The sequence below is a fragment of the Helianthus annuus genome, chromosome 14 (genome assembly GCF_002127325.2).
Source record: "Helianthus annuus cultivar XRQ/B chromosome 14, HanXRQr2.0-SUNRISE, whole genome shotgun sequence".
Classification (NCBI taxonomy): Eukaryota; Viridiplantae; Streptophyta; class Magnoliopsida; order Asterales; family Asteraceae; genus Helianthus; species Helianthus annuus.
In genome coordinates this window covers 141,257,929-141,272,356 of record NC_035446.2, presented here as the reverse complement: position 1 = coordinate 141,272,356, position 14,428 = coordinate 141,257,929, and the positions used below count along the sequence as shown (strand labels likewise).

Here is a 14,428-nt window from a genome sequence, read left to right as displayed (position 1 = left end):
ACTAAACGTGAAAAAACTTGAAACCACAGGGACCATCCGAGCAATTAACTAAAATAATAAAGACAAAAAGACAAAAAAAATAATTTTACTAAACTGCCCTTTTGCATTAAAATATTAAAAACATAATGAGACAAAAAGTATTTAATATTCATTTTAACTACTTTTAATCTAATCCATCAATCTCTTTGATCTAGTGGCTAGGAACTGGTAAAATAAAAAAAAAAATCCTTTTCCTATAAAACCATCTTATTTTATACCATTTTTCATCATTTTCTCCCCACTTTCAACCCAAAACACTCTCATTTTTATACCATTATTTTATAAAAAAAATATCTTTTCATCCACAATGGCATCTAATTATTGGTGGTCCTCGGGTTCTTCGGACGAAGAGGAGATGTTTTTCGCAAACGCTGTGGTAAAGGCGACGCAGATTCTTATGGAGGAGGAAGAGGAAGAGGAAGACGTCTCGTCTGAAAGCGTTATTACCAGACGAATACGGATTAACAGAGACCGCCAAGGTTTGTCATTAATAAATTTTATTATCCTTATTCCTTATTTCCCCGTATTTATATATTTTTTACGACAGGAGCGCATGAGAAATTGGTGAACGGTTATTTTTCGGATGCACCCCTTTACAATGCCGACATTTTCAGACGAAGGTTCCGAATGAGTCGCCGGTTATTCACACGGATTGCTGATGATTTGGCGGGGCTAGACCCGTTTTTCACGCAACGACCCGATGCTCGGAATTATGAAGGGTTCACCACGTTACAAAAGTGTATTGCGGCCATTCGCCAACTCGCGTACGGGACAGTGGCCGACGCTTTGGACGAGTACTTACAGATGTGTTTCCGGTTACTGATACTCCACTTCGACTTTCCCACAATTCAAACATCGCTCTCACACATAGCTAGGTGGGCCTTCATGCCCGATCACCAATGCAAGATTTATAGATCCTAATATCTCCCATCAAACCCAGACGACTAGAATATCGAGGTCGGCATGTTTTACTCAACACGAGTTCCCTACGGTTGCCATATAATGAGACCCACATTTGTTCCAAGAGGTAGCGAATATTGCGCAACCTGCAAAGGGTTGCTTCTCCATGCCCCGCATGGGCTTAACTTGAAAATTCTCTTCCTTTAGTTCCCTAGTTTGAACATAACGAGTCTGATCAGGTATGTTAGAGTCGATAGTGAGCTGCAAAGCTCGTGCACGTCCAGATTTCACGGTCGCCTTCATTCAAAAGTTCCACCCAATGATGTCATTGCATGCTTTAGGTCCTTTCGAAACAACGATACACGGGAGGCCCTTGTGATCGATCTAAGTAATGTATTTGGTACCATCCAAGTATTACCTCCAGCTCAAATCCGAGATCGTGGCTTCCACCCCAGGGTACGAGTCGCGCAATTTTTCCTGTTAATCCACCGCGTAAGCCATCGCCCTCTCAGGTTGCATCGGTGTGTAACTAAGACCCTGATTCGGACCATCATGGTATACTGCCAGATCATCGGTACCCTCGGATAGAAGTGATGCTCAGTGCGTTGCAGGGTTGGGTTTCAAAAGCTGAAAAACGTTCCCTTGTTTTATTTCCCATGAACTCACAGCTCCCCGCTGTGCCAAGGGGTTGAAGTTCCGCAATCTTCGAAAATCCCATGATGAATCTGCGATAGTAGCCAGCGAACCCAGGGGATTGCCGTATCCCAGAAGGAATCTGAAATTGCATAAGGTCAATCTGAAATTCCACCTGACGATGTGGGGGTAAATCAGGTAACCCTTCAGTAATCACGTCAGAAAATTCACGAACAACTGGGAGATAGTCGATCTTCCTTTCTTCAGGTTGCGAATCGATGACGAGAGCTAGAATAGCAGAGTAGCCCTTCCGTAGACACTTCTGGGCTTTCATGGCTGAGATGATGCCAACCATGGCACCGCTACGATGATTTTGAACTGATAAGGATTCCCCACTAGGGAGAGGGATACGCACGATTTTGTCTTTACAGAGAATTTCCGCTTGACGGATAGATATCCAAATCCATGTCAACGACCACGTCAAAACTTACAAGAGTATCGGGAAGTAGGTCAATGTTGAACACTTGACCCATGAGATCAAGTTCGCAACCAAAGAGAACATGAGAAGCTTCTATCGATTTACTACCAGCTAATTCTACTACATGCTTATTTACAAGAGGTGTGGGAGTCAATCCTAACTGACCACTGTAACACCCTTACCGATATTTAACGTATTTCTTATAAATTAAGAACTAAAAATGTGTATTAATGATCACACATACTAATCATAATACGGGTTTATTTAAAGTTTATTTAGCATTAAAAACAATACAACAAAATGTGATTGAATTCGTCGTTCAAAACGACAACGTAATAATATGCGAAAGCTTGAACTTGATCGTGTTCGTGTTCGGTTCTTTGTTGAGCTTGATCGTCCCCCGGTATTGTATATAATACCTACAATTCATAAAACATGAATTGAATTAGTCATACGTAGCTTAGAACGTGTTTAAACGAGTTCGCGAGGCAAAATAATTGAAAAAAAAACAACTTTTTAAAAACTGACTCCATCATGCCACGCGACGGAACCCACTTGCTCCCTCGCGTCGCGCGAAGGAGACCATTTTCCAGCAGGTTCGTATCTGGGACCTGCATATTCCCAGCACGTCCAGTTTTTACGGAAACGGCCATAACTTCTTCGTTATTGATCCGTTTTACCCGATTCTTTTTCCTACGCGTCCGTAATTTAATTCTCCATCTTGTGGAGTTAAAATCCCACATCCAACATAATAAATTTTGAGACTTCTAGGCCTTCGACTCATTACCTTTTTACCGAATTTTAACCCGTTTATGCATTTTATCAAACAACCATATTTGTTTGATCCTCCTTTCACATGCACCTCTTCAATTTAATGTTATCTACCATGTTATGTTCTAATCACAGGTTTCTTACGCAATTTAAACCCGTTTTCGCTCGAATGCTTATATTGACCCGTTAAGGGTAATTAAGCCTATTTTAAGCATGGATCTCTTTCACTCACATCAAGCATTATACTACCACATTTCTTGTCAAATAATCTTTCTTCACAACTATATTTGTGTTGTATTAATTGTGGAACTTCCTAAACTCCGAGTTTTACCCCTCGAATCGTTATTTTACGGCAAAGACTATTATAGAGTCAAATGACTAAGGATTCACATCTTTCGCTTTTGTTTACTCATTCTAAGTGTTTAATTATGCATAATACTCTTTTCCGAACAACCCTTATGGGTCGTTCGCTCGATTTAGCTTACAAGGGCATTTTGGTCCATTTAGTCCTTTCGTTAATATAAAGGACTTTTAAAAGTATTTTCGACCCAAAAGCCCTGTTTTAAACTATGCATTTGATTCAAAAAGTCATTATGTTTTCAAAACACAACGATTATCATATGAATCACTCGGTTTGCTTATTAAGGTAACCAAATGTCTATATGACTGCATTTAACTATCAAGGAGCCTCTAGTTCCTATTGAGTGGTTAATCTTTATTATACATACCTGGCTCGGATCAATATATATATTGACCCGTTTCGATATCTTGCCTTAGTAACCTCTAAGTAATAGCGATGTAAGTATCCAAATTACTATTCGCTCCTGTAAACACATGACTTGACAACTACATTAGTTGATTTCGTCAAATGGTGTTATCACCACCATTTGACCCGTTCGGCCTATATGACCCAATATATTTTCATATGTAACAAAACATGGTTTTTAATTACCATTCTCACATCGGACCCACTTCGGATTTTCTCACTAAATCCCTTTTTCTCCTAAAATCATTTCTTATACTTTTTAACCCATTCGGCATACGCTACGGGTGTCCTTTGAACTTCAATTTACTTTAGTCGATACTTGACTAAATTTCCATTTTTACCCGGTTCCATATATTTCCAATACATTCAACTAGTTCAAGTGATTACTAAATCTAACTTATTTATTCATTTTCACAAGAACTAAGGGTTCCCCTCTATTAGTGAGACCCATTTCATTATACCACTAGCATTCATTCAAACACCTTATCTAATCAAGTTCTTCTTATGAACTAGTGCATAACATAATTACATACATATATTTACATGGATGAAATTACCGATTTCATCATAACATTTAAAAACCCCCTTTCAATTCTTGTATGAGCATACACTCAATCTTACAATTTGTTCAAGTACTTTGCTTCTACTATCCAATATGATGATTTTAAACATGTGTATATCATCATCTTCACTACATAATCAAAACCCACTTGTCTAAGTGTGTTAATTCATCAAATCCTTCAATTCATAGCATGTTATGTATGATTTTCACTTAGGGTTTCGTTCCTAAGCAAGTATACATCACTAATCTAGCCATAGCTTCTCTAATTCATGCCTAATTCGCGATTAGGATGATTATCAAATTTTTACAACTTCACGAATGTTATAAATTCGACATACCTTACGATCCCCTTGACTTGGAGATCACGAATTTGTGTACATGCATTGATTTGGCTCTTGATTTGGGCTTCAATTTGATCAATTTGTTGAACTAGGGTTTGGAGCCCCTTGTTCTTGCTCCTGGGCGTACGCGCACACACACACACACAAAGTGTGTGTTGTGTTTTAATTTTTAGTTTTTATAATTCAAGTCTCCTTTTTGGCAACTTAGGTCCCTCTAGTTTAGTTAGTCATTAAGTAGACCATAACCCACCTATTTCTAGTAATATTCCCCTTATTAATTAGGTTAAACATTCCTAGTTAACTTAATGGGTTCGGGAAGTCATAACCCGTTTTATTTTAGGTCCCGTTAACTCGGGCCTTCTATATACTTTTGTTTTCTCAAAGTATTTATCCTCTTTTAATTAACATCAAGTTTATTTATTTAAATTCTAATATTTACCACGTTAATTTTTTACCACTAACGGTGTTTTACCCGTTATCACTAATAACGTGGTTTGATTACCAAACCCATTTTTGGGGTGTTACAAGTCTACCCCCCTTAAAGAGGTTTCGTCCCCGAAACCTTATTTACGTAGTTCATTGGTTTAATCAAACGAACCTAGTTTCGTTTTCAAGGCTCCCGTTTCCTTTGGTCAAAAGTTTTCATGTATACTGACGCGTACGTCTTTCATATGTAAGTAACGAACATCAAAACAAGATTTAGTTCAGATTAATCATGAAAATTTCAAAACAACCGATAGTTCATCGCATCATCATATACTAGCAAACATTACCCAAGACTCAAACAATTTAATTATCCTTCTATCTATCTTGAAAACTCATCATCACGCGGACTAGATTAATCGAACTAGATTTCTCATTTAATTCCTATGAATCTACATCACCGAGCACATCATGATTCATTCATCATAACGAACCGATTCGCATATGTACTAAGTCATAGTCATGCATTCCAATAAATCATTTAACAAACACCCTAGTCATCCGTTACTACTAACAGTAATTAACAACATGTATTTAATCCAATCCACAAATCATGTTATGTATTTAACCCTTAATTTATGCATACCCTAACTAGTACCCACCCCACAAACCAATATAACCTAAGCGTTAAAACAAGCAGGAGAGTTGATACTAACCAGGATGCAATACAAAAATCAATATTATTCACATGAAACCATTATATGTTTAACCACATAGTTCATCTTATTGCTACAAATCATATCCGATCAAGTTATATTTAAATGAGCACAATACATCAATAACTTAATAAGCATGATTGAACTAACCTGAGATTGATATTCACTAGACAAGATTCGGCAAAGGTGAGGGGGGGGGGGGTTTCACTGTCGTCGCACAACCAATAGTGGGTAGGGTCTCAATATGTGTATGCTATCAAGTTACGTAGCTCCATGTGTGTGTATATAACTTAGGGTAACCGGCCCCCCAATCAAAACAATTATACACGTGGGCGCCACTCGGCCAAATCACTATTTCGGTGTGTGTGTGTGTGTGTGGATAAAATCCACTAACCGGCCCATGTGTTAAGTAACAGAATCCAAATAATCGGCCCACAATAGTTTTGATTGGACTTGTGTGGATTTGGGCGTAGGATGACATATGTGACCCAAGTTACTCGAGGCCCGCAACGCAATCAGTTGTCACTTACATTTACAGTTAACACACAACATTTAACGTGTCTAAATCAAGTAATGCACAATGAAGGAAAACAATGAGAGTTTTAGAATCGCCAAGATAAACGACACTAACCTGAAAAGTTCGAATTGTCACATCAAACACAACTATTCAAAAACGCCATATTTTCTACTATATACCATTGATCTTAGAAAACGCCAAAAACACTCAAACATCAAAAGATACCAAAAGATCGACAGTTCTTTCAGATACACTATTTCCTCCGTAAAACGCCAAAAATGCGAAATATCGTTTTTTGTATATTCAAAATATTGTTCTACGCCAAAGTGTCGAATAATGCATTCTTCCATGAGGTGTTTTGACTAAAATAACATTTTGCTGTATGAGATGGACAAATCATAAACAAAAAGATGCTGGGGTCAGACATATGTCATTTTTTGTGTTTTGTTCTTGATGAATATTTTAATGGCATGAAAAAGACGAATGACACTACTGAGTTGTTTGAAGATACATATTAAAAAAAACTCATGTCATTTTGTCTTTCCAAACGGCCACAAAAACACAAGCATGGCTAAGCCAAACCACCAGCGAACATGATTCAAAGAAGAAAGAGACTGATGACAGTGAAGATTTGGAAGATGAATTGTTTTTATTTTAGTTTTTTTTAATTTTCTTTTTCTGTTATTTGCAATGTATTTTTCAACTTAGAATAAAAAAAAATTCGTTATCTTAATTAAACGCCAAAACAGTCATAATGCATATGAAAAACGCCATAAATGGAGTAAAAACGCCAAAAACTCCCAAACTATAATGAAAGTAATTTGCAGAAGTATTAATTAAAAAAAAGCTAAAAATGGAAAAAAAAGGCCAAAAACTACTTAAACCCATTCAAAAACGCCAAACCTGAAAAGCTGAACAAAGAAACAGCAAAAATACACAGTAAACTAAAAAAGACGGCTACGTTATTAATATCATTTATTATAAATAAAATACCGGCTAAACTACGCGTCAAAAACATCCTATAAAGAGAGACTTCTCTGCACAAACAACGTATCACAAAACCAGAAACAAACGCCATATTCCCTAGAAACCATTCACTTTAAAAACGCCAAAAAAATACTTAAAAAAGCCACAGATGCAAACCCTCGATTCTGCTATATTGAGTATTGATCTGAATGAAGATTCACTGAATGGATTCTTCTCTGAGTTGGGTATCTCTATAATCTTTTGATGAATGAGATGGACAAATATTCAAGACAAAGAGACTGATGACACTGATATGACATCATGTCACTTTGTTCTTGATGGATATATGGATGGCATGAAGGGATCAATACATTAGAGCAGGTTGGTCTTCAACATGTCATCAAACAAGTATATATCCACCTACCATAAAGGATGCCACAAAAAATATGCATCTTCTAAAGACGGTCGTTATGTAGGAAAATAAGGATCTACATAAGGCATTCAAAAAGAGGTTCAAACCGCCAAAAATGTTAAAGTAGAAGAGGCTGATGACAATGAAGATTTGAATGAGAAATTAGATTATAAGTTTTAATTTTTTTTTCATTTTTTTATTTTTTGTTATGCAATTCTTTGTTGTTTATCATCTAATTCTCTGCTAATTAAAAAAATGAGTATAAAACGCCAAAAACTACAAACACCAAAACGACTCATAGTTTGAAAACTGTGAGAATGAATGCTAGCAAAGTACGAGGTTGCTATATAAAACGCCAAAAAACGCAAACAAAGTATTACTGGAAAAATCAACACTAATAGACAGATGAAAAATTGAAAGAAACAGTAATATAAAGAGACGGTATCATTTACTGCCAAAAACATTATAGTTATATTAATGCCACTATATGGAAAATTGAAAATTATTTATCCTTTCAAAATCAATAAAAACGCCAAAACAATACTTAAAACGCCAAAATTTTTACTATAATTCTGATCTAAAACCAATAAAAACGCCGCGTATTTAATAAACGCCAAAAAATGGAAAGATGAAGGGACACGCGTTAATAAAAAACAAATATGAAAAGTCAAAAAAGCCCCTCCGCCTTTCTCTAAACAGAGTGACACGTGTTAGGCCAGGAAGCGTTCTCACCGTTCTCACACTTTTGAGCGTTTTCTCCTGATCCCGTTTCTATATATATATATATATATATATGGTAAGGTTCATGCAAGAACCACCTTTATTGCGAGAACCGCGAGAACCAATGTGAACACAACCTAAAATAGCTAAAAAACCTAACCCCCACCCCCCCCCCCCGCCCAAAAACCTAAACCCCCCACCCCCCCCTCCCAAGCTAAAATGCTAAAAACTAAACCCACAAAAACCTAAAAAATAAAAAATAAATAAAAAAACACACAATTTTTTTTTTAATATTTTTACATTAATTTTTTTCTACTAAAAGTAGCGATTTTTTATAAAAAATATTAAAAAAATTTGTGTGTTTTTTAGCTATTTTTGGTTGTGTTCACATTGATTCTCGCGGTCCTGGCAATAAAGGGTGGTTCCTAACGGATCCTTCTCCTATATATATATATATATATATATATATATATATATATTAACGTGTGCAAGGGTTTATATCCTTTAATGGAAAAAATAGTAGCTTTAAGAAGGCAAAAACTATTCGCATACCAAGGCTGCCTATTTGCACACTTAGGGTTTATATACGCTGCGTATAAAGCTATATGTAACGTATAGGTTGCAATTATTCCATATATAAAGAAGCAACTTTTTAGTGTATCATGAGTTGTATATTGTGCTTTGGGCATTTTCCAAAAAAAACTTGATTTTTTAGTTTTAACCTAAAGGTTTTTACCTTTTGCAATTTTAACCCTACATAATTTGTTTTTTTAACTTTAACCAAAAACTTTTCATTATTTGCAATTTAACTTCACAACTTTTGTCATTTATACTTTTCATCTTTCGCAAATTTTCGTTTTATGTATAGTTCTAAATTTTTCGAGTTAATACGACGCAACTTGCATGTGTGGTTCAACTTTTTTACCTCTATTTTCCCATGTTTGACAGGTTCGTCGCAACACGCATACCTTAGGTCGAGTCAGTGTTGGTGGTCGATGACGGTTGTGTGACATTAGTACTATTTGACACCGTTTTACGCCCCGCCGCAACGCGCGGTGTGCTTTGGGGGGTTTTTAAAGAAAAAATGGTTATGCATATGGTTGTTGTAACGTTGGCTTTGGGGGTTTTCCAAAAAAAAAATTGATTTTTTTTACTTTTCACCCAAAAATATTTCATAAATTACTTTTAACCCAAAACTATTTGTTTTATTACTTCTAACACAAAACTTTTTATCTTTTGCAATCTATCCTAATAACTTTTTTTACTTTCAACTTTGGTCCTTTATAGTTTTCATTTTCCGCAAATTTTTCGCTTTATGATTGGTTCTAAATTTTGTGACTTAACACATCGCAACGTGCGTCTTTGGTTTAACGTTTACATTTCGTTCTAAATTTTGCGAGTTAATACGACGCAACGTGCGTGTGTGGGAGAACGTTTTTACATCGTCTATTTTTTCTCGTTTGACAGGTTTAACATAACGTGCGAGTCCTAGATCGACTTAGTTATAACTAAAGAATCCCCGCTGCATTGCAGCGGGTCGCAATCCTAGTTATATACAAATATGCAATAACAATTTATTCCATGTTAATAAAAATTAAACTATTCTTAGCTAAGCTAAATACACGGTTAACCACCAATAACCGGCCCACTATAACCATCAAAACCGAATAACCATAACCACCATAACCGATCAGTTATGGTTATGGTTATCCAATAACCGACATCGCGGTTATGGTTATGATTTTTTGTCAAAACCGACCCAAACCGACCCATGCACACCCCTAGGTTGCATGAAATTCAGTGCCTGGCCCGACAATCATAGGCACATACAACTAGGGTTTCAATACGCTGCGTATAGCTCTATACGCAGCGTATATAACTCATCAGAATTTTGTTTGGTTATTTTGGTGTATTAGTGTTATAAATTTTCACCCGGTTCCAACGTTAAATCGCTTAAAATATATAACCGTTAATGTTATACCGTTAATATTATATACCGTTAATTTTTTTTTTGAAAAACGTATATAAGATTTGAATATATTATATTATTATCGTTTAAATTAAATTATTATACCACGTCTAGTGCGGTTCGAATACTATAAACGTTTAAACATCATAGCGTTAATTATTTTTATATACTCGTGTACGGTTTGAATATAGGGTGTGTTTGTTAGCTGATAAAACAAAAATATTATAACATGTTTATTAGTGAAATTAAAAGGTTCTAAAACCAAAAAAAAAAACAATAGAAAATACCAATACCGTATATTAGAAAAATGCAATGTTTTAAAAACCGGTTTTTAAATCATATCGGATTTGGCTCAAAAATGGTTCAACCGGTTGAACCGTATTATACCAGGTGGTTCAACCGAGTTAACTAATTAACTCTATAATTCTATAAAATACCACTTTAATACAAAACAAGGAATTTTTTTTTTGAAGACATATCACCGTATATATATATGCGTAAACAAATCCATACGTCACCGGTTTTATCATACAACTCAAAACAATAGTTTTACAGTTGTGAAAACAAATTATGTATTTGGATAAATTGATATTTATTAAACTTATGCATACAATTACAGAAATTAAAAAATATATAGTAAAATTAGAGATATAAAAAAAGGTAAAGAAAGTCAAACTTGCTCCCTTACTGTCTCTTCGACTCTACCATCTCTGTTCTCCAACAGAGAAAACAACGACAAAACCAATCGATTTGAAATTAGAAACAAAAATTTAAACACAAAATTATACCTCTGATGATCGATGGTACACAGAGGCTTTGATGAATCATGAATGGATGGTACGCAAAGGCTCTGATGAATGGATCATACGATGCTCTTGGTTAAACATCAAGTGCCGGAGGTTAATCGTCAATGTCTTGGGCCGACTAAAGAAAATCAAATGGTGGGACGGTACCGGTTTAACGGTACATACCGGTTTTTACCTGAATACCGGCGGTTCAAATCGTTTGTTGTTCCTTCAAAATACCGGACTGAATCGTGCCGGCCAACACCCCGGCAACCGGTATTACCGGTAATACCGGCCGGTATATACCGGTTTTTAAAACACTGGAAAAATGAAAGATTAGTAGAATGACTAATTAGAGCATGAGAAAAACATTCTGTATAAGGAAAGACAATGTTTAACAAAGGCAAAAGTTACTTTTTTAGTAATTGTTTTTAAATTAAGTGGAGCCTACATTATCCTCCTTGCAACTTGAAGTCCCAACTTATCCTTCTTGATGATAAGAAACGTGCTCAAAATCCAAATGAGTGGTCGATGATCGTTCGGGTGAAAGTGAGCATGTTGTGGCTGTGGGGGTCCAAGATCAATAAATGTTGGGAGGTATTTAATATCTAGAGAAATATACATGGTTGGTGCGTCCCTCTAGTTAAATAATAATAATAATAATAATAATAATAATAATAATAATAATAATAATAATAATAATAATAATAATAATAATAATAATAATAATAATAACATGAAATAAGATATATATAAAATGTATCGATCATTCGGTTGGTATTGTTAAATCCATCCGTATGGTATGGTATGGTATGATATGGTAACTATGATCGTTTGGCATACATTGTAATTGAAGCATTAGCTATAGGGATGAAAGGCTCCATGCGAATTCTGATAGTGATTGAATATCCTTGGATTTAGCCATTTAGGTTCAAGATTTATATCTTTTATCTCACAATAAGCTCCAAGAACAGTTGCTATGTTAAACTGATGGCGAGTTGCTATAGTAAATAAGTACTTCATTGAATGAAACTTACCCCTTTTTCTTCCCTAAAACAACTCTTCATGATATGTTTTTTTGCATCTATTTATGAATCTCCTTTTACATCAATATCCCTATAGGAATTTGTACAGTGTTTTTGTTATCTAATCTCTTATACAACATACCTAAAGAGTATTACTAGAATCTTTATTGCATAATGTGGAAAACCTAAACGTGCAACGAGGTAATATCATTCTTTTTTCTTTGCACGTTGTTGCTGTAGCGGCGTGACTCATGGCCTGATCTTGTTCTAAGGGGGGTCGGAGTGATTGCTGGGAGTGGATGGGGGGAGTTTGTTTGCTGCTCGGGGAATGATCGCCGGCCTCTTTTCGGTGAGTGGGGAGTTGGGTTTTCTGTGTATAGTCACCGCAGCGGGGAAGAGGAGGGAAGGAGGAGAGAGGGGGTTTAATGGTGGGTTCCAACCCCTTTCAACCAATCATAAATTTTTTTTATAAATTTTTTACCACTCTATAGGTGTTTGAATCATTGCCAGTGATTGAGTGTAAAATAGGGAGTGAAATGAGGACTTGACATGGCATGATATCATTGGTAGGGCTGCAAACGAACCAAACGTTCGGCGAACAGTTCGTGAACCGTTCGGCGGGAAATTCGTTTGTGTCCGTTCGTTTATTAAACAAACGAACACGAACACAAAAATTCGTTCGTTTAGTTAAATGAACAAACATGAACAGAGGTCGTGTTCGTTCGTTTATGTTCGTGAACGTTCGGTAACGTGTTTGTTTGTGTTTGATAGTTCATTAGTGTTTTAAGTTTTTATGTCTATTTAAATCCTTCAAAATTCCGACAAATTAAATATCTAATAAGTGTCAGTGTATTATATATTCTGATCATGAACGATTTTTTGTATTCTTTGTTTCCATTTATGTTCATGAACATTAGTTTGTGCTCATTTGTGTCCGTCAACGTTCATTCCCTAAAATTAACAAACAAACACGAACAAGTTCATTTCCTTAACAAACGAACACGAACATAAAATCTCGTTCGATAAGTGTTCGTGAACGGTTCGCGAACACATATATTTCTTAACAAACAAACACGAACAAGGTCTTGTTCATGTTCGTTCGGTTCGTTTGCAGCCCTAATCATTGGGTAGAGAATAACTCAAACACCCTAAAGTGTTTGAATCATACCCTCCACCCTAACTTCATCTTTATTGTGGTTTCAGTGGGCTTCTATAAATTTTATCTTTAGATCATGTTTCCTATGAGTGAAAAGTTTGCTTAATATGCAGTGACGGACCTAGAAATTATTTCTAAAGGTGAAACAAATGGTTCAACCAAATTTTCAATGGGTGCAGTCGGGATTTTTATCTTGAAAATACACTAAAAAAAATTTCAGGGGGGGGGGGGCGCCCGCCCACCCAAGCCAAAGCTTGGGTCCGCCCTTGTTAATAGGCATTCACAAGTAAAACTTCACACTCGTAGGGGGTGTAATCGGGTTAGCCAGTTTGGGTAAAATTGACGGACCTAAGATAGGAACAAAGAAATTTAAAGCTAGTTAGAGAACGTGTTGATACATTTTGTGTATGCACCTAGTGAATGTTCGAGTAATCGAAGTCAAACGACATTCCTCTGTTGTTTAACTCGGAATATCAGTCGTAAACGACATACTGGTCATTGGAATATCAGTCGTTAACGACATACTGGTCAAACTACGCATGGTGTAGTTTGGAAGATTTCAAAAGACATGGGTTGTCTTTTGAATGACATCCAAACGACACCTTATGTGTTGTTTGGAGAATGACCATATCGCTTCAACATTGATTCCAAACGACAATTGTCGTTTGGACTCCACACATTTCGTTTACATAGCTGGGTTTGGCCTATAAATATCAGTTGTCATTTGTAAATGAAATAACTTCAATGAGAAGAAATAGAGAGTCTGCGAGGATAGATTGTAGAGAGCATTTCAGTGTAAAACTTGTAACCAAACTCTGTCCAAATCAATGTACGAGCATTAATCGTTGACTATCTTGTGTTGATTGATAATACTCTTTCTCGGTTTGTGGTGTAACTCGGATTCTGCACTTGTTACACCATTAGAAACAAAAGATCCTTGTATTCAAGATCCGAATCTTGACGTATATTTTTAAAATTGCTTTTTTTTTAAGAAAGTGTTTCTTTTTTTTTTGTTATAGGAAACACAAAACATTTTTTAATTTAAAAATCGTTTATTATTTTTTTTAGAAAGTGTTTTTATGATTTTTTATTAATAATCGTCATTACATAAAGAATGATGATTGTAAGAAGAATTTTTAGAAAACCCCATCTTTTTTAGAAAACCTTGGAAACCCAACCTCATCCATTGATTTTGTTTCATCCAAGTAGATCAATGGTTGAGCTTTTTTTTGGTTTGTTTTACATTTAA

General features: G+C 35.7%; 1 protein-coding gene and 1 long non-coding RNA gene across 2 annotated transcripts; one reads left to right on the top strand and one right to left on the bottom strand.

Annotated features, from left to right (window-relative positions):
• Positions 1 to 346: 346 nt before the first annotated feature.
• LOC110944565 lies at positions 347 to 1,570 on the top strand. The gene is made up of 3 exons (XM_022186223.1): positions 347 to 518; positions 587 to 833; positions 1,507 to 1,570. The coding sequence occupies exons 1-3, from the start codon at positions 347 to 349 to the stop codon at positions 1,568 to 1,570; spliced, it is 483 nt and encodes a 160-aa protein (XP_022041915.1).
• A 665-nt stretch (positions 1,571 to 2,235) lies between these two features.
• LOC110865064 lies at positions 2,236 to 11,409 on the bottom strand. The gene is made up of 2 exons (XR_002550339.2): positions 11,002 to 11,409; positions 2,236 to 2,469 (listed from the first exon to the last, which is right to left on the bottom strand). It is a non-coding gene; the product is annotated as an uncharacterized LOC110865064 (long non-coding RNA).
• Between the last annotated feature and the right edge of the window lie 3,019 nt (positions 11,410 to 14,428).